The sequence below is a fragment of the Aphelocoma coerulescens genome, chromosome 1, assembly GCF_041296385.1.
Source record: "Aphelocoma coerulescens isolate FSJ_1873_10779 chromosome 1, UR_Acoe_1.0, whole genome shotgun sequence".
Taxonomy (NCBI): Eukaryota; Metazoa; Chordata; class Aves; order Passeriformes; family Corvidae; genus Aphelocoma; species Aphelocoma coerulescens.
The window spans coordinates 102,760,014-102,785,087 of record NC_091013.1 but is presented as its reverse complement, the minus strand read 5'-3'; the positions used below and the strand labels follow the sequence as shown (position 1 = coordinate 102,785,087).

General features: G+C 38.3%; 1 protein-coding gene across 1 annotated transcript in view; it reads right to left on the bottom strand.

Moving 5' to 3' along the window:
• Window positions 1-201: 201 nt before the first annotated feature.
• ALCAM (activated leukocyte cell adhesion molecule) overlaps window positions 202-25,074 on the bottom strand; it is a 118,194-nt gene continuing 93,321 nt past the window's right edge. Inside the window, exons 7-16 of the mRNA XM_069022108.1 lie at window positions 22,336-22,463; window positions 20,542-20,671; window positions 15,004-15,116; window positions 13,998-14,133; window positions 13,790-13,923; window positions 12,214-12,346; window positions 11,470-11,508; window positions 11,070-11,187; window positions 4,064-4,178; window positions 202-2,499 (exon numbers count right to left, since the gene is read on the bottom strand). Of these exons, the coding sequence (XP_068878209.1) occupies window positions 4,091-4,178; window positions 11,070-11,187; window positions 11,470-11,508; window positions 12,214-12,346; window positions 13,790-13,923; window positions 13,998-14,133; window positions 15,004-15,116; window positions 20,542-20,671; window positions 22,336-22,463 (1,019 nt within the window). The 3' untranslated portion in view covers window positions 202-2,499; window positions 4,064-4,090. The remainder of the gene's footprint in view (window positions 2,500-4,063; window positions 4,179-11,069; window positions 11,188-11,469; window positions 11,509-12,213; window positions 12,347-13,789; window positions 13,924-13,997; window positions 14,134-15,003; window positions 15,117-20,541; window positions 20,672-22,335; window positions 22,464-25,074) is intronic.

Below are 25,074 nucleotides of genomic sequence, written 5' to 3'. Positions count from 1 at the left end.
GGCCAGGAGAAGCTCCACAAACCCACAATGAGCACCCCCCCATGACTTTTCCTGCCAGCCAGACTCTACAGGGCTGTATTTGCAGGACCAGAGGCAGCAGCAGCAGCAGCAGCGCGAGCTCTGGGTAAGCGCTTTCCCTTGGGCTCACACGTGTCCTTGTAAACTGAGATTTCACACAAGCCAGTGAAGACAATACTTCAGTTTTATTGTTGTTTAGGCATGGATAGAAACATTAATTCTTTTGCACTCTTGGTTCTTGAGACTTGCCTATAATGAACTTGGAGCAGTGAAAAACCCAGCTCCTCGGACTGACGATTTAAAGTGCATAGGAGATCAAGCAGAATCCCAAAGGCGAGGAGTTGTTTATATTCCTTTTTCTGTAGCTGTGAAAGTTGAAGGACTTTTTTTCTTCTCCTTTGCCCTATATTCCCCTGACAGTGGTATGAAAATTTTCAGCCCTTCCCTATGCTTTCCCTTTGGAGTTTTCCCTATCTTTGGAAGATTCCTCTCTGTATTTAAGAACCGTTTGTAGTGTTATAAACAAAGAGAGGTGATAGATGCACACTCCTTCACAGGACTCTGGTACAACTTTTCCCGTTCAGAGTCATGCCCACTGAATTTGTTTTTTCTTTTAAAAAACGTGTATCGCTTGGCAGTGTTCTTGCACCAAAAGAAAAAGATATATTTATATATAAAGTAACTTTTTTGTGTGTTCACGTTTTATTTTGGAAAAACAGGTGTTTAAAAATTTTAGAATTTTTTTAACAAAATTCTAAAAAGAAAAAAAATCACAATATTTACAGAGATAACAGAATGGCTTAGCCATGCAAAACAAATTACTTTGGTTTTTCCCCCATTTTACTTTGGTTTAAATATTGACCAAGATTATAATTTTTTTTCTTTTTGCCAAGTAAAACAGTAACAAATTAAAGTTTAGAGGCATATAACAGGATTTCCCTCTAATATTTTATACAGCATAGAGTTTATAGGACATCTTATGTATTTAATCCATGCCAATGCACTACAGGAAGCTTTTATTAAGACATCAGTCACTACTGCCCAGACATTTAACATTTTACAAATTTACAAGTAACAGTGTTTTCTTCCCCCTAAATAATGCAAAAGTGGCAAAATACATTTCCTAACGTCCATCTTTATCTTTTATTTATTTATTTATTTTTGCCTACCAGTCTATAAAAACTTACTTTTTCCCTGGATATTTGTAAATGGAAACCTGATGTTCTGCTTACTCTACTGTTCCTCTCCATCAAAGTTGCCTGCTACCTTCTTCCAGAAACTAACTTTCCAGATAAGATGAAACTTATCTCCCTTAAGTACAACTTTCTATTGGCCATTCACCCTAAAACCTTTTCTTATCAAGTACCATTCTAAAAATTCCCTCAAGCAAAAAACATGTTTATAAAGTTACAAACTTGAATGTAACTAAAGATACATAGACATTTCATTGTTACAATTATATGTACTGTTTGATAAATTAGGTACCAGTTAAAAACACTAAAATTATCTCAAGGTGCATTCAATATCTGTAGCATAGTTAACAAAAACACACAAAAAATATATATATATTCTATTTTTGTGGGAAAAATGCAGCTTTGATATGACCACGTTTTAAAAAAAGTTTCCAATTCTGACTGGTATCTCTCTGAAATGAAGAAAAGGTACAGTACTTTAAGGCAGCGAATAACATAAAGGAATCAAAATTAATCCAGAATTCCAGTTCCTTATCCTAATGCTAACATGAAAGACGACTGATAACCATCAATAAAATGCGTGTCTTGCTCTAGAAGAAAAAGATTTATTAGCCACCAGCTGTATGTAGGCTAGGAATTTTTCATAGTGTTCCTTGCTCAATACCCAGACTTCTTCAGGGAAACTCTTTATTCCCTTTCCAGCCTGTTTAGCTTTGCACGGTTTTTTAAAATGTTCCTTTTCATTAACAATTTAGTTCATTCTTGTCACAGCTGTCACCCTTCTGCTTTACCACGATTTCAAAGAATGAAAAAGGAGTTTGACATTTTCCTTTACGACCATCTTACACTCTAGGTACTTGCTACAAAGCAGAGGCTTCACTGATAACAACCGGAATTAGACATGTACCTGCTCGAAGGGTGTCATAAAAACAATTGAAATAAAACCATTACACTATACATCAGATTAACAGCAACTCCCAGAACAAAGCCTTACAGTGTATAAAAATAGCTACGTAAAAAATTTACATAAAGGCAAACAAAAAGAAATCTTCAGTGCAGACATTTACAAAAAAATATTTCAAACAGAACACAACATGGTGACCTATTATCATGGCTGTTGCCAAAATTAGTTTGTGGGGTTTTTTTAGCTTGAGATAATTGTGTCTAAAATCCTTTGAAAACCTGGTAGTATGATCTGCTTAATACTTGAACCATGAATAGCTGTCACTTCTTTGTATATGTTTAAATACAATCCACGTTCATGCTTCAATTGGTCTATATGTATTCTCTGAAAATATGAAAGATAAAAGCCAGTTAAACATTTTAAAATATGTTACCCATCATGACTACTCTGTATGTAAACTTCAAATAAACAGATACATGAATAGTACTTTCTTCTGCAGCTCAGTGATGCAAACACTTTCTTTCATGACAACAATCACTGTTACTGGATGTACTGGGAACAAATTTATCTGGTAAGTAATGGATTTATGTCCATTTCATTTATGTAGATCTACTGTTCTGAAGGAATACAGAGTAAAAGATTGCACTGAAGGCACACAATGTATTTACACTGCAACTTTTCAACATCCAAATTGACTTGTTTTCCACCTTTAAATCCTTCCTAAGCCATAATTTTGATATTCCCAACTCCCTTTTCCAAACTAGTAAAACACTGATATTGCTGGTAAAGTGCCTACAGCAATGCTGCATCTCTTTGTATACTATGTAATTGCTCTATAAAATCCAATGAATTCTGAATATTTAGTGAAAAACTTGTGACTGGTATTTGAAAATTTCAGACATACTGACATATTGACATTATTAATGAGAGTTGCATTCATTGAAATAAGAAACCTTGTTATGTAAACATGAAATATATAATTCCAAATGCTTTAAACCCCTTTTACCTCAAGAAAGTATCCAGTGCTATTTGCTTAAGATCACTGAGAATCAGGGCTGTCTACAGGTTTCCTGTGGAGGAGCTTACAATGCAAACACCCCTCAATATGTACTACTCTCATTTTTAAGAACAGTTGATGACAAACTAAACAAACCTCTCTATGGTTAGCTGGTTTTCAGACTCTTGTGTTATCACAGTGTTAATTTTAAATGGCCTAAATTGGCCAGAAAAATGGTCTAATCCCCTCCTTTGGGTACTAAGATGAGAGGTGCAGCAGTGGTGTATATATGTGTGAGCACAGGGTGGTGCTCTTGGTGCTTTGCAGTGCTCCTGTAATTCCCAGCAGAACTTGGGGATCTGCCAGATCATTTGTAAACAGTTTACTTCATACAGATCCCAGCAGGGGAAACTTTCAAACCTGTTACTAATGTAATGGACAGTGTCTCTTTCCAGGATAGAAATGATCACAGTACAGGTGTGTGAAATCTAGACTAAGAGAATTGTTTTGTTCTAAAGGAAGTAAGCTTCATGACCTTTGCATTAATGATGAAAAAAGTGACCAAGGACTTGGAAACTGTTGCTTTCAGTAAGGGAAGAAGCTCCTGTAAACATTTCAAGTCATAGCTTGAAACCTTCTGAACTCTACATACACATATGTACCACAGTGATACATTATACAAATCTATATTTTCATTTCCTTGAGCACATACATTAAAATAAAGCCAAATATTAAGTTCCATCTGAATGTCAGGCTTCTTTTTATATTTTTGTGTGCAGCTCTGAATTCTTACCTAGCCAAAAGCTTGAGTCTGTCTGTCCTAAAACTACACCACACAACGACCCTACTGCCTCACCTCTGGAAGGTGAGCACCAGCCCAAGCTACAGCTTTGATCACCAGAGAGAAATGGTGGACAAAGAGATGTTAATGCTGTAACATGAAACACTTACCTGGAATGATGATTGACACATTTTCTCTTAAGTTTCAGATTTATGATTGTTTTCCTCTAGTTTTTTGTTCTCTTCTATATTTCCAAGATCTTTGTCTACATGTTTTGATGCTGTCCTATAATGTAAAGGAAGGGAATTTTTGCATGTCTACAGCATTTTGTTCCATCCTCATATTCATGACACTGCCTCCTCCCCTCACAGTAAACAGAAAATTTTGACAGTTCTGTTCTGAGCAGAGCAACAGGTTTGCATATGTCTGTAAATAGGCCAGTGACACCAGATCCCCGCTGCTGTGAGTACCACAAGAAGTATTGCAGCAGGGCTCTGTGTGTTTGATTTACCTCCTGAGGAATTCGGAATTAGTCTGAGCTAGCAGACATTTAGTAAGGTTAAACCAGTTGTGGAGATCCACGTTTCTTGAGAAAGTGATTGTGCAGCTTGTTTCAATAAACACGAGCCTGCTTTAAGGCGTGCTAAAACATTCCAAGCGTGGCTGAGATATCTTGATCAACACAGCAATCTTTTGTGTACTCGTAGGAAATGACTTTCAGAGCCCGTGCCAAACGGAAGCTCTTTAAATGTGAAGAAACTAATGAAAATTCTGGCAACACTGAAAAAAAATCCCACTCTAGCTTCTAGGTCTGTGCTAGCTATGACTGACAAGCTTTGGGTAAAGATGAGATTGTGTAAATGTTTGAGGGGGGGGGAAAAAAAAAGAGGTATGCCTCATTTAAAATAGCAGGTCTTCCTTAATGCAAGTAGTGGTGATGAATTAATGAGTTAAGTGCTTAGTTTAGCTTAGCACAATAAAACCACTATGCCATTCATTTAATCTGTGAGAAGCCTCACTGTCTGCCAAGGTGAAAGATTCCTGCAGTGCTGTGATAACATTTTGAAGGTCCCAATTTTGAAAATGTAAATGGGCAAATGTGTTTGAGTGGGACAAAGTAAATCCCTTGTGTCAAAGCAGATTATCGTAGCTGCATTTTCTCTACAGATAATTTGTTTCCCCTACAGAAAAGTGAGGTCTGTGGTGACAGATTGATGCATATGCTCACCCTTGCTGCAGGGTAAAGACCCGGAGTGACGCTGACTTGCAAAATACAATGAAGACACAGGTTAGGGAGATAGTGTGACATGGCACGCTGACACCATGCAGGTATGCACCTCCCGAAGCAGCGGGCAGAGCTCGCGCTAGTGCAGCGCTCCTGTGTGCATCCTCCATCTGAGCAAAGGCCGGGAGCTGTGGCTGCCTGCCCTGTGTGCCCTGAGCTGGAATACCCTTGGAGCAGTGCTACTGAGACAGCACTGTTTAGTCTTTGTCTCTGAAGAGCTCCTAGGGGGCAATGCACCTGACCCCCCCCAGCTCGGGGAGTGCTGCTGAAATGCTGCTCTCCGGGCTGGGGAGCACGGCTTGGAGGTGGAGTGCCAGGGGAGCATGGGATTCTGGATCCCAAATCCCACAGGCTACACTGCAAGGGACCACTCTAAAATCTTTTTGGTTTTAGAGGAGATTATTTCCTGAGGGGCTACAAGTTTTAACATTTTAAAGCAGCATTTACCTTTTCCTATTGGTTTAGGGTGCCTCTGTTATATTTGTGTGACTGACAGGAAGGTGTCATCCTGAAAACCCATTTTACTGCAAAGATCTGAGCTCCTCTTTATTACAGGCAAATTTAATTTTAAAAGTGCTGAGATAGTATTACAAAGTAACTTGTTCTACAGTGGTATATTTCCATTGGGCAGTAACATTCTATTTTTTTCTGGTATTCAAAACCTGAAACACATGGCATGCATAAAAGGAAAGGATGTAAGATGCAATGAAGAAGAAAATTCAGTGCTTTGGTAGAGACTGACCTTCTGTGAGCTTAATAACCTTTCACAAATCTCTTTAATCCTAACAAAAAGGAAAGAACCCCTCAAAAAAAAAAAATCCCTTGAAAATTAAAAAAAATTTTAATTTAAATTTAAACCATGTTTGGTTTAGGTTGAGTACATAATTTGGCTTGTCATGTGGCTAATGAGTCTTTTCCATAAATAAGTCCCACAAAATTGGAGACAATAGGAAAAGAGATTAAAAGCTGAAAGAGTCTGGACTCAGGCAATTACCTGAGCTGAAATGAGTTGGATGTGAGAAAGCAGTATCATGCACATCTGTCCTCATATAACTGCTAATGTCTGCTCTTGGAGACTGGATAGATTATGGGCATGGCTCACTGGGATCCTTTTCTTTTGGCCTCTTATCAAGAGTTTTACAGTGCCCAAAGCAGACTGAATCTCATATGACCTGACACTTACAGCAGAGGGATCTGTTTGGTCTTCGATTAGGTTAAAAGTATTCAATAACTAATGTCAGGATATTCTGCAATGCAATCAGGTTTTGATTTTGAAAGTAATCTATTTTAGTTCTGCACACAGTGAAACTAAATGTCACCTTTATTTTCCTAAAGACACAATGGGCAAAAATGGGACACTCAAAGAGCAACACTGACTTTGAAAGAGGCAGGTGCTCCAGAACTCTTTTGGAGGATGTTACAAACCACCTGCTTGAAATGAGAGCAGCAGCAGTTTTTCATGTCTGACAATCAGATGGATTTCAATTCTCAGTGCCTGAGACTGAAATGCAGCTGTTTATTTATGGTGGTTTGGTGATCCTGCTGACCTGTTTTTTTTGTTCCCCAAATACCATTATCTAGGCAGATTCACCACCTCAGCACAAACAATGCTGCTGCCTTTTTTAGTGCTATCCAAATAGTGTCATTGAGAGACACAGGAGTTATTTTGCAGAGTTGCAGCAGTGTGATCCAGTGGCAGTGCCCTGCCAACAGCAGAGGCACAGCCACCCCTGGCATGGCACCAATCCCCAGGGCTTGACAGATGTGGCTTGGGTTTGTAACAGAAATATCTCAAAACACAGGTTCCATCACTTCCTGGGGTGACTTCAGGCACAGGACAAATGGTCCTTTTCAGCTTAACATTCAACAACACTTGTTCCTTACGTTTTTTGTGCATTGACTCTTGTCAGCTTGCTCCATTTTCAACTCAAGAGTGACTCCTGATAATATCTGAGCAGGTGGGCAATGGAGTCTGAACAGATAGAAGTATTCCCAAGGATTTGCCAAAAAGGGAAGACAGCCCACTTTGCCCAGGCCTGGAGCACTCTCACACATTGTCATTATCTGCAGCTCCACAAAAAAAGCCCACACCTTTGTATGCTGTTGTTCTGAAGAGTGAGAAGTTGGTTGTATAAATATGAGTTTACTCACTCAACTCTTTTTCTTTAAATTAATTTGTAAATCATGGATCATTTCGAGCTCTTGCTAAAATTATGACTCATATTTAATATTTATCTATGCTTACTCTTCAGGAAAATAATTATCCCCAGGGAATCCTAATCAAAATCTCTCTGTAAGTAGCACCAAAGTGAGGTTTTTAGCATTCTTTGGCCTGTATGTACTGAGGGACCACTATTTTCATGGATCTTGTTCAGATACTAAACGATGCTCATAGCATTGTTTGTAATATGAAGATCATTTTCCATGATAACTGTTTTTCCTGGTGTAGTGTAAACACAGACTACATATAGGTGACCCAAAAATTGCAGTAGGATTTTAATTTCTGATTTCTTTTAATCTCGCAAGTCTAGGCCTCACCCTCAACGCTCTTTAAGGAAGAAAGTATGCAGTGCTGTTTGTCCTTGTTACTCAATCTTGTGATAATGACAGGTAAGATAATGCACATCTGTGTAGCTCTGGGTGTTGAAGCAGGAGCCATGAATTTCATTAAAACTACACTCAACTGCACTGTTGCAGAAGATTTTCTAGGAGCTAATGGTTTTATACATCCCAATCTGGACTAGCTGCAACGTCCTTATTTACTCCAACCTTGCCTTCCACTTTCTTCAATTGTTTTCAAATGTCCATCAGTAGGAAAAAACACAGAGATACTAGAAAAATATTCCAACCATCAGGAAATGGGTGACTGTTTTTAATTTGTGTCACTTTTGTATTAGTTTTTTGACATGAACTGACACTTTCAGAGATGTTTGTAACCATGTCTTTTCTTTGGAAGGGAACTGAGTGAAAACCAATACAAATGCTGAGTCTTGTTGAAAACATAGTGACTTTCCTACTTTTTTGGCCCACCATGTGTGGACTCATATGCTTGTTTGCTATAAAGTATCAGAAAAGCAGAATTTTTATGCTTCAAATGTTCAGTTTCAGAGATGCCAGTAATCTTTGTCATTACTGTGACCTAAGAAACATTTCAAGAGTTTGATGTGCTCTGAGTGTGAACAATTTTAAGACTGCTGCTGTGATTCAGCTGGTCCATCTGAAGTTTCCTTCAATGGATGTTGAACCACTTTAACCTTTATCTAGCCTTGTGACTTGAGATTTGGGCACCTCCAAACTCCAGGGACAAAAATGGGGCCAGGGTCCAATCTACGTGCAAACTTTCATGACTAGAGAGGCAGGGTACAGGGTGCACTATTTCCTTTCTGAATCTTTAATTCCTGCTATGTCCTCAGCTGTTTCTGGCAAGGTGGAAATTTCGTATATGAAGCATTTACTGAGCGTGGGTGTCCTGGAATCTCTCAACTGATGTCTGACACAAAAATTTTAGAAAGATTCTGAAGTGATGAGTTATATTCTGTTCAGTGCATATTAGTTTACAATACCCTTTTTGGAAAAAGGAGAAATCTGAAGAAAACAAGTGTTTGGCCTTCTGCTCAGATGAAGGAGAAACAAGGCATGCTGGAGTAGGTAGCCTCAACTCTTTATTCAAGAGGAGGCTGGTTGCAGGACGTGGAATACAGATGAGTCTCTGATTTATGGGATAATATTCACACTGAAAAGAATATGTGGCAATAATCAGCTTTTCCATCAAGTGGAGCTGAGGCAGTGAGTAACTGTACAAGTGATTTATTGGGAATATATTCCAAGGCTACAAGTATAATTCCTACTTAGTGTGGATGACAAGACAATAGAAGATTATACAAACCACAACACCAATAACAAAAAAAAAATTAATGTTTTTCTTGCCTCGGCAGACTTGGAAAGTTCTGTGCTGCTGCGTTCTCAGACTTTCCTTTGGCGTCACTTTGGGGATAGAGATTAGGTGAGTTACTGGTCAAGGGTGGGTTCAAAAAATAACTACTACCTGCTGGCCTGGATGGAGTTGTGCCTAAAGGTGTAAGGTGCTTTTTGCAAGGCCTGCTTTGATTTCTAGGCTATGATTCATAATGAAAACTTTGTCAGAATAGGTACTGACATTCTGCTTGCTCCTGCAAGTATGGTGTGCAGAAAGCAGGGAGGATAACAACAGATCAATTTAAACATGTACAGAGAACAGGAGATTGTCAATGATGATACATCAATTAAGGGGTTTTGAAGCTAGCAACCACATGTCAAATACAGAGACTATTATTAAACTATAAAGGTATTTTTGTTTCCAGTGAACCTGTCTAATCAATTCTAGCTCTAATTTTTCCTCTAAGCTTTAGGAAGAGAAGTTGAGCATGAGAAAAATGAGTGTTGTCCATTTAGAATATGCTATATTCTATCTTTGAAGCAGAAAAAAATGTTGTAATTCATAAATTCATCTCATGCTATATTCTATGATTCCTGTCAGCTCTCCCCCCACTACTCAATGGTGCAAGAAGAGGTATTTTACCTTCTCTGCCCTTGTTATAATCAAACCACCTCATCCAAAGAAACCCAAACCAGTGTACCACAGTTTCATGACTCCACATTCACACATTCAAAAAGGAATGACAAAGTTATCTTAGATATTACTGCAACAGTAGCAAAGTGTGGGAGGAAGAGCACTATGTTGTTACTTTTAATTTTTTACCACAAGAAGCATAAGCTTTGGAAAAAAACCAAAAAAATCCTCTTTAATATCTGAGTGTGGTTCTGTGCTTGGGTAATTTATAACAACTCTATATTTGAAAAACTTCAAAAACCTAATCCGTTATGGCTGAACTAAAATTTTTATGTATTATCCAAAAAAAAAAAAGAGCATTTCCTAGCAGATGGGGAATTCCTTGTTGCAGTTTCACATCAGAGAAAACACATTTGTTCATAGTAAAATCCCACTGGTATATTTTAGATTTCATTTGATTCAATTTTAGTGAAAGATCATACAAAAACCAAGTGAACTTTAAGACTGCTTTTACACCTGTCTTTGTCAGTGCCTGTTGTGCACAACCACTTAACCTCCTGTGCTGAGAAGCAGCTGTAAGAGCTGTCAGAAAGCAAGCCTGTTTCTGACTGCCTTTGGTTCTCCCTGGAGACAAAGGTATAGGGATAAGACCAAATGGAGCCAGCCAGCTTCAAAAGGACAGAGTAACATGGTCACTTCTTGAGACCCTCCCATTTATATTCTGAAGGGAGACTCTGTGACAAGGAAGAAACTTGAAAGCAAGCAGGCCTCACTGGAAAATGCTATTCTATGCCTGTGATGGCTAAAACCTAGATTGGGACTCAGCTTCTAGATTATTCAGCAACAGAAGCTCTATCTTTACCAATTTTATTTCAGAAATCTTAAAGTATAGGTGAACAAAACAAATCTCTCTTTTCCCTGAGATGGTTGAGCCTTATTCTGTAAGTTATTCCATTTTAAAGGAAACAAGCCAGCCAATTTCTAAATGAAGGCAGTTTCTAGCACCAGTACAACCACACAGACTTCCACACAAGTTCCACAATTAAGTACTATATTTAAATGCAAGAGTCAGCATAGACTTGGCTGTCAGGGAAAAGGACCTCAATACAACTCTGATCTATGCAAATCTTTGAACCCCACCTCTAGGACATGAGTCCTGTTAACCATTAGGACAAGCCAGGGGTACCAAGTTTCCTTTCTCCACCAAGTACATCTACTCTAACAGCTTTTCCCCACTTTAGACTACTGGAATGCTGTAGAGGAAGGAAAACAGGTAAACATACATCTCTGCTTATCATTGTTCTTTTTCCAGTTTAGTGTAAAGTTTTACAAAAATTCTTACTTTGATTTCTTCACATAGAGCCAGTAGACAACACCTGCAATCAGAGCAACCAGCAGAAGACCGACCACAATTCCCACTATTAGCTTTGCCTGGTCATTAACCTTTTCACTATTGTCATCTGAAGCAAAGAAGAAAAGTTAATGAGATGACCTATGATAAAGTAAAGCATTACAACATTTCTAACGAATCTTCACTAGAAATGGAAAAAAACCCAAACTAGGCATTGCTCTTTAAACGTGTTTTTAAGCTTCAAGAAAGTCACATCTTAGTCAATCACAGCACTAACTATTTCAAATCAAGTCCAGCTTTAAGGGACTTTAAGGAACTTGTGCAGAGCTCTACACAGGTCTTGAACCGAGACAATCAAAAGCAAGGGTTACAGAGAGAAAACCATACGTACCACTCCTATCCTCTGGCTCATCGTATTCTGGAATATTTACTGAAATGAAAAATGTTAAAATTAAATTAGAGACAACACATATTTGACCTGAACATCACCTTTAATTGCCTATTTACACCAGTGACAGAAACTGGAACAGTGTTTGCCAAACAAGATATTTAATCCCATCTTTAAACAGAAGTCTTTCCTTTGTAACTATAATATATCCCTTAAAAGAATTTTACCCTAAAACTGTAATATTAAAGTCAGAAATATTTCTGAGTATTTCTGTGCTAGCCTTCCAAAGCTTCTCACTACTTTTCATCATGATGTGATTAAAGCCCAGTATGGCTGATTTCTGTTGTGAGTCAAGTCATACCAGTAATAATAAACTGGAATTTAGGGACTAAGGGATATTGTCAATTTAGTAATAAATAAAGACCTCTGTCTTGTAAATAAAGTATTACTTCACAGTATTTTGTGCTATTATGTTGTATTATTATTTTGTAATATTGTTTACTTTTGTAAATAGGGGTATCTAGCCAAGAAAGTCATGAAGACTAAGTGACTTCATGTAGAAAGCGATCAATAAATTTTATGTACTACTGATCCAGAGTGGATTTACAATTGCTTGACTTAAGACAAAAAGGTTAAATATCTTAGTATCAACATTACTATGCAGACCTACTCTTCATTTGAGTGTGATGTATGGGTACTTTATGAGAAACTGTAACTTTAAGGAAATGATCTTTAGAGGACACTCACTAGCAGAGACGTTCATGGAGGTCACAGTCCTTTCTAGCTCATTTTCTGCAATGCAAGTTAAAGTTACATTTTCCTCAGGAGCAATTACAATTTTACTGGAAAATTTCCCATTAACATATTTTGTCTCCTCTGTCTGAAAAGGTGAAAAATGAAGATTAGTATCCTTTAAAAACACAAAGAACAGTACACTCATTAATTGTGTTACACACTGAAAATGTTCAGAGGGAAATAACTTTCAAGTATTATTTCAGTTCTCCAAACAATAGCGATAGAAATACATTTTTTATTAAATGGCAATGCAAATATTTGAAAGAAAAAGCTGGACAAAATATCCAGTTATAGATGCCATAGTGCACACGGTAAGCCTAATGACAATAAAGGTTTTTTCTGAAAAAGTTAACAACATTCTGTATTTGCTTTTCTTTCAACTATTTAGAAAATATTCCAAATGACAAAATTCTTAAAGGGAATTTCAGACTTCTAAGGTGTTATTTTTTCCATCTTGCTGTTTTTCATTTATGTCATTATAAGAAAAAGAATTGCTCTAAGTTTTCCAGTTTCCAGCTTTCCAAGCTGTTTCCACATGAAGCATTATTTTGGCAAGCTCCATGTATTTAGTAGCACCTACAGTATCTGCACTGTAATAGTGATGTGTTGTTCCTTAAATTTGCTGCACATTATTCTTGGATTAATGCAACACCCAGAGAAAATTATTTTCAATAATTTGTATAGCTTCAAGACAATTGCTGTCCTATACCTACAAGTAAATGGACAAATTTTGACAGCTACACAATTTCTGTAGGCTTAAAGCAGAACCTGATGAAATGTAATGGAATCTACAGGAGCACTGTACATTGGACTTCCAGCCACTGACTGTAGAGAGGTCTCATTTATTTTTCCTGCTAAGGCAAAATGTGGCAATGCTCTGCATGGGATTTGGTAATCCATATAAAAATACTTCAGTCTGCATATTTTCCAGGTATTTTGCCTGCTATATATGAATTCTTCTTATTTATCCCCAAGGATGCGGGCATAATGTGAGAAACAACAGGTATAACCATACAAAAACAACTATAAATATTAGGATAAAAGCTGCAAGGCCCATAAGGAATTATACTGAATGTAACTTCTGATTCACACATGCCAAATTTCATTACACTTCACTCAGCTAATGCCTACATCAAGTACCCATTTGCTTTCTAATGTAAGTTCTACAATTCCATCGTTATTTGCAAATTCTTTATGCAATGGTGAAAATCAGCACATTACCCAGATAAAACCACTAAGTACCTTCATTTTAAAAATGCATATTTCATTTGTAACCTTTTCTTTTCCTTCCAGCTCCAGCTTGTAGCCAGTGGATCTCCTTTGCCTTCACCTGTTCTATTCAAAAAGGCTTTATCATAAAAAGTCATCCATGTAAGTACCATGTAGCTACAGCTACCACTTAACCTTCTCTTAGATAAATGAAAAAGACTTTTCTTCAATCTCACTATCTGAAAAATGTTCCTCGACTTTAATTTGCACTTCCTATACACTAGTTTTTGGTGAATAAAGTAATAAGAAAAATACTTGCTTTATTTAGGATGCTTCCACTGCCTGTAACTGTCCACTGCACTGCTGGTTTGGGGAAACCTTCCACATGGCAGATAATTGTTTTAGACATTTTATTTGTGTTGGTTTTCTTGGTCATTTTGATTTGAGGTTTTCCTACAAGAACAATGTTGCAGTTAACCATTTGATTTAAAAAGAACAATAATAATCATAACTTTCTGCTAGCTTACCTTCCACAATAAGTTTAAGTGTCTGTCTTTTCCTCAATCCTTCCACCTCCTGAAGGGTAGTTTCACAGACATAGTTTCCAGCATCTTGATACTGAAGACTTGAAAATGATGGACTTGTTTGCATTCTGGTATTGTCCTGATAAAGTCAGGAGTTAGAAGTGACAGAGAGAGACTCACAATACATTAACCCCTTAATGACAGATGTGACTACTATCAACAGGAGTTTTCACATGCTTTGGAAAATTAAAGCCACACTTTTAAGCTGTTTCCCCATTAATAACTAGCATTTGAATATCCAGCGTGAAAAGTAGAAACTGATGGAGATTTATAGAAGCCATCTCCTTTCTTCCTGAACAATATTGCTTTTAAATCAAGGGCATAAATGGGATCAGTTATTAGCTCTGAGCTTTTCTAGTGGGTTGGCCAAGACCACAAGAGACAAAACATGTTTGAGACACAAGCAACTCTCCTCTAGGCCAGGCTTATGAGATCGACATATCCTCATAAACAACCATAGGCATCCTTACTGTAAGTTTCCAGCACTAGAGGTTTGGTGTAAAGCCACCTTCTTCAATAGCTGCATTTTTCACTGTCTGACCTCTCAACCCTTGCCCTTTTTGCTATGTTTATCAGAACCAAGACCAAGCTCACCTCTGAGAAAATGCGCCAAAGTTGCTCCAAATGGGCTTTTTTTCTTAGAGGAACCTTAGTCTCAAAAGGCCTTGCATAGACAATTTCGAGAAAGTTGTATTTGTGTTACAATATGCCTTAATTCTCTCTATTTGAAAGCTGAGCTGATAATTATAGTAACTGATTTTCAGTCATCAATGTGAGTGAATAAGATCTCATTTTAAGCATATGCATAAGACTCATTTTAACAACATTCTTTAAAAAGCCCAACGAACAACTTCCTTCCTTCCTTCCTTCCTCCCAAAACACTGAAGTAGCAGCAATAATATGAAGGGGTGAACACTCAGATGAAGTGTGAAATAGATTAATTACTGACCTTTATCCAAAACACAGTTGCATTCCTACTGGAAGAAATCGTGCATGACACAGGCAGGGCCTCTCCAATCTGTTTTGTGACTTCTCCACTAGGAGTAAGCTGCAAATCCAAATCTGGGATAGAAAGAACATTTGTAAAAAGTTTATCTCAGAAAGCCTGGCCCATTTCAGAGGCTTACCAAGAAAAGAAAATGTGACTAATTGCACTCATTAAATTCAAGATTTCATTTCTTCAATAAAATCTAAGTCAATTTTACAAGTAAGGGAGATGAGAGAATTATTCTAAAATAGGCATTGCAGAACATTCATATTTTTGCTGTAATTATAGGCTAACAGGAAAAGCAAAACCTCACTAATCACTAGAAAAATGGATACATTTTTTTCACCTTGTTCTGCTGAAAGAATGACAAAGTAGGCATAAGAAGATGAAGAAGTACTTCACATAGAAGTATGTGAATTTGGAAAAGGAAGTACAGAATGCTGTGAGGGCAGCTTGCTATGGGCCAGGTAAAAATGCATCTTCAGGGGAGGACTAGTGCAGGTGGGGACAGGTTATCCTAAATAGTAATTGTAGAGAAAAAGGCAGGTCAAGGGGTACCTTTCTTTTGTGTGATAAAACTAGAGGCTTTTTATCCTCAAAATCTGAAGGAGATGAAGGTGGTCAAAGAGGGTGTATGAGACATGATACTGACTGAAGGAGTGAGATGTCTGAATTACAGGGTTGGGGCCCTTTACACATGAAGCCCTTTACTTAAAGTGCCACTTTATGTACCTCAAAAAAGACTCCAAGCTCTGCCTGACATATTTAAGCTCCCAGGAAATTGCAGTCAGTGACAGCTGTGTTTGACACAAGGCAGGGTGAGAGCCAGTAACAGGAGTATCAGAAAACACTGCTTTGGATTTTTCTTAGTATAAAGGTTTATATATAATATAAACCTTATATATGTAAGGTTTTTCTTAGTATAAACGGGCTGGTCATTTTTTTTAAATTTTAATCCTACAGTGAAAGAAAAGCAGAGTTTGCCAATCTCTATTTTGCTTCCCCTCTGACAGTGCCTTGCTTGTGAGCCAAGTTGCCTGGTTGAATGACTATCACAGATGTGTGTGTGCACACACAAACATGTGCAGTCAAATGTACACATGACTTCATCACAAATATAGTACTTGCTGGCAAAGTACTGCAAAGCCTCCTTTTGGCTTTTAAGCAGAGCTTAAAAAAAAGCTTGAGACAAAAATCACAGTAGAGGAAAGCAAGTTTTCCTTAACAAAACAATGAACTTTCCTACTGGCGTCATTCAGTGGTTGCCCTGGGAACACCATTGTAATTAGAGGTAGAACTTCAGGGAACAACTAGGGTTCAGCCTGTACTACTAGTCTGCAGCATTATTATCTGTGTTACAAGCCCAGTGTCTCGTCCAAGAGGTCACAAGGACTGTACTTTCATCTGTGAATTTGTCAAAGATCTTGATGAGATAAAATGGCATCTTGTTTCTGTACTCCTATGGGGATTTCCTATCCTCCCTCCTGAAACCAGTAAATGGAACCCAATTATTCTCCTGTGGCTTCCAGAAGAAAAATAAAGAAATAAAATTACAAGACTCCTCCAGTGAGCAGTATATAGATTTGGATGGTGTATGGGATGTGTTTCTTCTTGCTTTGTTACCCTTAAACACGTTCTACCAAGGCAGAGGGGTGGTTGAAGAAAAAGCTAAGATTTTTTCTTTTTTCCCCTCAAGAATTTCCTTATACATGTACTTAAACCTCTTGTTCTTTGAAGCAAGATAGCACCTCAACCCCAAGAGATCACCAAGACCATTCAGAAGGTGTTCCTCTCACATTTGTCATAGGGAGCAAAAATTCATGAAAGTTTTTGCCTTCATCTCAGGCAAGCGTGACACTGAGCCCAGAGCAATCCTTGAGTCTTCCTCCAGGATAGTCTGTGCCCTGCCAGCCCCTTTGTGTGGTGTAACTGGGACTACATTCCCTCTCACACCATGGTCTTGGTTGCTATAGCAGTTCAGGAAAATTTACAGTGTATGAGATGAGCTACGTAACTCAGAGCAGTATTTGTATGACTTGTGAGGCAAGACAGAATTCAGCTACTCTTATAGGATCCCCTCTAGGAACTCTACACAAGCAACTTGATTTAGCTTAATTTTCTGCCAGTTTATCTGCCGGGTCCACAAAGAAATGTGATGTAGCTACCTTCATCTCTCTACTTAGTAAATAATCTCTCTTTGGTACAGAAGTATGAGGAGAAAATATTTCTTGCATACAGAAGACTGTCAAAATTAAATTTTTGTCTCCACTGAAAGAAAAACTTTTCTGTGAGACTTTTCTGTACATTTCACATTTGGCTTTGAAATGTTCTTCAGAAACAAGCTCCTCATCAGGCACCATTTTCAATATATGCTAGCTCTTAATGTGGTCTCACTTGAAGTCTTGCATTGATTTCAGTGCTGTCTTTGCATACCAAGTAGAGCAGGGAAGAGACAAACAGTGCATTCTGCACCTATCACCACATCATGTGAGGGAGGTATGGAATTAATGTGGGCAAGACTGGAGCACACAATTCAGTTTGGAAACTGTGGCACATCTAGGACAGACTTCCAGCATTTAAAGGAGGCCCCTGATTGTACTGTCCTACAATTGGGAAAACTATGCAGGCACTTGCTTGTTGTCTGAGCTCCATGAATAAACTAGCAGACAACTAGAAACTTCTCCTAGTATCCTGAGAATATATTTTTCCATGAAACATTCAAAAGGTGATTTCCCCTGTATTTTTGATGGCTTTACTGAAAGAGAGAAGTCAATACAAGGCTATAAAAATATCTACACAGAAATACAAGTGCTATACTCCCAAGACCTTTAATTTACTGGATGGTTTGCAGAACCCATTTCAGCAGAAAGGAAAGCATCACAAAGAGGAAGTTCCACAGACCTACTTACTCCATACTAGGTTTTACATGCAGAAACAGTTACAGAATCATAGAATGTTTGGGTTGGAAGAGACCTAAAAGATCATCTACTTCCAACCCCCCTGCCATGGGCAGGAACACCAGCACTAGGCCAAGTTGCTCAAATCCCCATAGCAATAGATAAAGAAAGGGGACTGTGGGTTGAAAGAGTTGCTTCTTTATAGCTGAGAGAAGATACACCTGTCCTCTGCTGCAGGGAGCTTTCCTTGCCTCGCTCAGGGAGTGCTGCTACATCTCTGTAAGTGGTTGTAAACAGCTTTTGCTCTGGTCCCCTTCCCTGCCAGTTTTGCTCATCTGACCCTGGGCAAACTCACTGAAGGAACAGAGCTGGCAGAGAATTTACAGCCTAGTGTAAAAAACCCCAAACCCACAACATCAATCTTGTTCTGTTGCTCCCTCTGTAGAGGGACAAATCACGCCAACCACAAGCACTCAGCTCTGCTGGACTCTAAACTGGGATCTGGCTGCACAGATCCTGCTCCGAAGGGCAAGAACTCAGGTTGTACAGTTTGTCCTTTCATCCCTCCTCAATTTCCTTTATAAATAAAATATTTCCCTAGACATTATGGGTAACTCAGATGCTTCAATGTCAATTTTCAGCTTTCTGTAAGTCTCATAATTTACATTCAACTTGCAAAAAGGGAGCTCTGTATTCAGCCAGAATATTTTTCTGCAAATAATATTTGAGGAATATGGCATTATAATGTTTTTTCATACCAGCAGGAAGCTTCCTCTACCTAGACACTGAAAGAAATCAGGGTAATTAGAATGCTCAATAAAATTGTTTTGGGAAAAAGCATTACAGTTGAAATTTAACAAATTACTGTAAACAGTTTCTCAAATTTAAATTATTATATTGCCTGCTTTTTGTTGTGTTTGTGGTTAGGTTTTTAAAAAAGAAAACAGAAAATCTAAAATACTGAGAGTGGATGGGAAGGAATGAAATGCCCTGACTCCTAATCAAGGTATTTTCAGTGTAACAGCAGAGAGAGGAATATTCATCCATATGTGACAAGGTAAAAAATAAAGCAAAAGAGGGAGAAAAAGTAGGATTTGATAGGCATTAGTAAGTACTATCTGAAGGACAAACTACATCCTGCAGAAATGCTTTAGAGCAGCATAAGGAAGACACTGAAGTACCTTAAGGATAGGGCACGGTCTGGACATTCAGGAATTACAGAACTATTCCAGGCCATTGTGCCTCTTTTAAGCAAAGGCTTTATTGCAGATAGAGGTGTTTTGGAAAAACAAAATGAACCCTAAGTAAAGTGAAGCAGTAGGGTACTAGAGCATAGCTCTGAGTTCTGAGTAGCTGCACTAGCTGCCAACACTGGGAAGACTCACATCTAGAAAACACATGCTTCTCTGGCATAGTAAAGCTCTTCCAATGTGCAGACAAAATAGAAGAGAAAGGAAAACTTGCTTGTTAAAAATAACTTGGAGCTGAGGATGTGATTTTTTAATTATTTATGAAAGTATGAGTAGACATGCAGTCCACTAGGAGAAAAGTTAAAGGGTCAGTTATAAAGCTACATTTGCTACCTTAACTTTGCTAAGTTAAGAGGCAGCAGCACTGGGCTCTTTTCAGATTTTACATGCCCAACTCTTGGCAAACAGAAGGGGTGAGCAGGGTAACAGCAGATGAACTTATTAAAGGCAAAATATTAATTAAATGTAACAGTGTAATTGTTCATGTACAGATATATTATGCATGTATTGTACCTCTTCCAGGAAAAAAAATTCAAAACCAAATACAAAAACATGAAGTTTGTTTTCATGTAAAGTATAACAACTGTGGAAGCCTTTAAACTTCATTATCTATCAGATCCCTCTGAATCTGTCAACTATTGATGCTACCGTGAAGACTTCAGACCATCAATATTTTTAGTGGAAAACCACCCCTGGCTGAAAGAGTTCCTGCTCATGTCTTCTCCATAGGGAGATTAAAAGCAACTCTTGCTTCAATGGTTCCACCAGTTCAATGGCTGCTTTAGAAGTGTTTCTGAGAGTGTGAATAAACAGTATCCAGCTAAAGAAAATTTACTGAGCTCTGTAGCTCTCATGATCCTGGGAAAAGTAAAAAAAAGCAACTTTTCCTATGAGAACATAACAACTTCCTAGGTCTCTTTTCTAGACTCCTTACATGTTAACCTCATTGAGGGAATGTGAACTTGATTATGAAGAATGGCCTTCAGTGATATCCCTGTGGATCAGCTTCCATGTTTGTGTACATTCTAAGGCACAGCCGGAAGAGAGTAACTTGCCCTATATATGTTCACATGACCGAAATATCAAATACCAAAATTCTCACTGTATGTGACAGTGTATACTACACAAAAATTACATGAAGTGAAACTGTATCTAGGCCAATGAATTGAGAAAGTTGAGATTTTCAAACAGAAATACATTAGAATAAATAGAAATGACCGGACACTCCTTCAAACCAACCGCTTCACCTGTAGGTAACTGCACTAAGCTACATACATAAAGCAGAGAAACCATCCCAGGAGGTCCAAGATCAGTTTGTATCCTACCTAGGAGTGCAAAATGCAATGACTTACAGTGCACAGTGATGGTGGTCGAGTCCATCATGCTTTTGTCAGTCAGAGAGCACCTGTATTGTCCTGTTGCATTTCGTCTCACATCTGTCATTACGTAAGTATCTGAGCTTCTTATACCTTCTGTTTCTCCCTGCGGGTGGAAAACAAGACTGTACATGGGCTTGCTAAACCCACTAATTTTTGCTGAGGATTTTTTAAATTATAAGGATAGCTAAATACTCCAAAGTACGTATAGACAAGGCATCATTGAAGTGTAATTACCTATTAATTATACTGAGGTTTACTTCCTGTGTGACAACATAATTTTAAAAAACAACTACAATCAAGAGCTTACTCCTTTAATTGAATGACTAACTCATTTTAAGAGGACGTTAATATACAAAATTTGAAAGTTTAGCAGAATAAGTATTGCAGAAATCAAAAAACCGAAACAAATTGTGTAGCTAAATCTGATTCTGATATATTCAGTCTAGGACAAATCATGAACTGATTTGTACTGCATTGCAAATTTTTGAACAGCACAAGCAAACCTTGCTTTATCCACATCACAGTATAGACCCTGGTCAGGTATACACTGCATTATATGCAGTTCTCCACAGACACTGGTGTTCTGAATTAGCCAGCAAATGTTGCTTTCTGGCTGTCCAGTTCCCTGGTTTCCGCCTGATTACTGACTTAGATCAGCTTTGAAACAAGCATAGAATGATACCCTAATTCCTATCTCTGGATCCAGAAAGAGATTTATAAAACCTCTGAGCCTTTTGAAGGAATCACCCACTGCAGCTCTTCTTGAGAGAAAAGACAGGGAGCCCAAAGATAAGACAAACTTGGGTGTTTAGCTCACTCACTGTGATAGCAGAGCAAGGAGAGATACCAGACACTTTTTCACTAGCATTTAGTGAGTTTCTAGGATGACTCACTGAATCTAAATGCTGTTCTGAGATAAGGACTTCAGCTCCTAGCTCCCCTTGCTCTCTTCAGCAATTCAAACATGCCAGGAGCCCAGAGTAGATGACAATTATGTTCAGAGGGTGATATGCTGGGTTTGAAATATCTGAAAGGATACCACTTCTGGCTTCTTGCAAGAGCAGCTCTGCTCAATGCTGCAGCAGGAACAAATAAGGCATATAAAATAGGAGCGGGAAGCAGGACATGGGAACAAGGACCAGGAGCCTTAGAATATAAAGCCACATCTGTCTGTGGACTTCACCAGTACTAAGAAGATTAATGGTAACAAAGCCTTTATTTTTCTCAGTCTGTGTCTTATGCATTTGACAGATTTGTTCTCCTGTGCTGTCACACACATTCTTTTTTGTGTTTTTTTATGCCACCAAATGGTTAATTAATTAACTGAAGAAAAGAAATTGCACAGAGATTTGTCTGTGAAAGTCCAAAATATAGCTGAATTAATTTGCTCTACTTTCACTGCTGGATCTGTGTTATGACAACAGATGAGATGGTTTCCTTCAAGGTGCTAAACTGCTGTAATCAAAACTGTTTATTAAAATACCAGATGATGGGAAATGAAGCCTTATAATTTTTAGTAGGTCTAAACTCCTGCAAAATTCGGGTGGGCTCAGGTAAAGGAGAGATTTTTTCAAAAATATTTTGCCAACTGAGGTGAGGCATTCTCAGAGCATGCTATAATGGTCAATGTCTGTCTTCAGTGTTTGTTGCATCGAATTCCTTCCTTCATTTGTTACAAAACCACGTATACACTGACATGTAGCAATGTCTGTAGGAAGGAATGATACAGAATATTTCACTAAGCAGCAACAGCAAGGCAGGACGTACCGGAATGTAAAACAGGAACTCCTGTGGAGGAGGGTTGCCATTTCCTGAGCACTTCAGAGTGATGTTATCGCCCTCTTTAATGGTACTACTTTGTGGCAGCACTTGAATAGTCACCTTCTCTGTTGGGTCTGTGAAAATAATGTACATATTTAATAGCTTCAGCATAATCCGCACAGCAACACTATGCATATGATATTCATGGCCCAAGAAAATGCAATTTTATCATCCTGCAGCTGAAAATATTTGCACGTGTAGATCTTTTCATAAAAGAACTTGAAGTTAATTACGCTCTCTATATTTTTGCCAATTAAGTGCAAAGAAGTCATATGACATAAAATTCATTTTTCTTCTCCAAAATACCTGTAACTGAAACAGCAATGATTACAAACATGTCATGTGCTTTAAAGCAAAAGAAATCCTGATTAGTATGAACCATTTCATGGTGTGATTTCATTATGAGGGATTAACTTGTCCTCTGTGAAATTCCCTGTTTGGAGGACTGCAGCAATCAGAAAAACAACTGAAGCTCTCAACACCATGTATTAGTACTAGATAATAGCCTTCTGGCATTAAAAAGAAAGAAATATGAACTAAGCAACTATATTCAGCCTATTCTATATGCTGATCACTACAGGCTTTCAGAAAGATAAATCTGGTGAACATAATAGGACCCTTAACATAGTCAACAGAACAGTAAATGTAACATACTTCTGTCATGTTCACTGAAGTTGAACTATAACTTACATTTTACTTTCACAATTTTTAAAGCATTCTTTAGCAGATGCTATTCTTTCTAAGTAGAGGCCTAAATATAATTTTTAAAAAACAAAGTAAAATGAACAAAATTAAAGAAAATAATATGGGCAGATAACTCTCACCATTTTAATTTCAAAGGATAAATAAAATTCCATCAGAGATGCCAGTCTTGCATTAAGATACAGTACAGCGCACCTTATTAGGCACTAAAAAATCTCCACAGCAAAGAAAGCCCTGGCTGACAGGTGATTTTGTGTGCTTAGTGAAGCGTGTGCTCTACAGCCCTTCCAACCCTCCAGGCATTTATCACGTCTGTCTTCTGTGACGGGATTTCTCAATAACAGGAGCTGCAGTTCACTGGGGCCTCTCAAGGACTGGGAGCCCCAGCACAGCACAGCACCTCACCCCTCCTCAGGGCAGGAGGGGTACTGGATTCCAACCAGCCACAGCCTCCCTCCCTCCTTCAGAGCCTCAGCTCCCTTCCATGGCCGAACAAGCTCCTTCCCCAGTCCCTTCAGAGCTGAGGCACAACTTTGCCTGCTTAGAAAAAGGAAGTCCAGCATCCCTGCTGGTATGGAATACAACAGATGCAATGAGATAGCTGGCCAGGAAGGACGTGCATGCCCCTCTTGGTAGCTGCTGGACCAAAAACTCAGTTTCAGGGGCTGCTGCAAAAACGTGTGTCTCCTTCTGTCAAGTTTACGTTAAGGTAAAGTTATCATAAAGAATGTCTAGATATATCCTGGAATTGCTTAGGCTTTGTCTCAAGACTGGAAAGGGAGGAATTAAAAAAGAGTAAGACTTTAGGACTTTAATCTAGAACAGGTTTTCCCCACAGAGATAAACAGAACTGGATGAAATGGGCACAGTTAAACAAAACTAACATTCTTGCAAACCACCAGTCTTTTCTGTAGAAATATCTTACCCTTCTATCTACTGTAAACAACCAGGAGCAAATTTTAATTTAATTTGCTAAACTAGAAAAAAAACCCCAAACATACAGTAGTAAATAGTAAAAGACTACTTAAACTAAGATGTTTAAGATGAAGAGGTCACTCTTCTGAGGAAGATGCAGCCTGAGAACAGGAAGATAGTATCCAGTGCCACGCAGAGTGGTGTTTGGCATGAGTAATGTGCTCCCCTGCTTTCACTAATAAACAGGAACAGCCTGGTGAAGGCACATCTTGCCTCTCAGTGGCACATATTCCTGACTTGGTGTTTCTGCAAACCTGAGATTCTGCTTTCTACAACACCAGAATTCCAGGAGCCAGCACCAAAAGGCAGCCATCTAGCAAATGAATGCTGCTATCCCAGAGCTGTCCCAGCCAATGTGCCATTTCAAGGAAAACACCAATGCTGGAAGCAGCATGAGTGTGAAGTGCCTTTGACTCTAATCTGCATGTAAAGCAGTTTATCCATAACAAGACAGACACCTAACAACGGGGCATGACTGGGAAATCTGCCTGACAAACATTATCTTTTTACACTGATTACTGCTGAGGAGAATCCCACATAACTGGAGCCTAGATAATTAAATATCTGAAATACTATCTAAGTGTCCATTTCTAAGACTTCTCTCCTAGTACTCCTAGCTTTCCTTAGCTTCCTTGCTTGCAGCTGCAAAACCAAGCATGTAACTGCTGCTAGCTGAGCTAAATTATCCTAATCCAAGTAACATCCAACACAGCAAGAGCTAATTCACTCTTCTCACACTAGGTTACAGTGGCTGGCTCCTTCCAGGACATGAACTAGCGTGCTAAAGATTGCACTAACTCAATACAAAAGATAAAATAAAAAAACAAAACAAACAATTAAACATTTCTTAGATCCTGAGTGAGTAGATATATCTTTAAAAAATCTTCTGCTGGCATAATTTTAATCATGCTCTCCCCATTTCTTTAGGATAAATGGATAAGTTGCAAGGAATGAGCAGTAGGTCTTTATGATTTTGTTCTATTGGTTTAGAGATGCAAAATATCATAG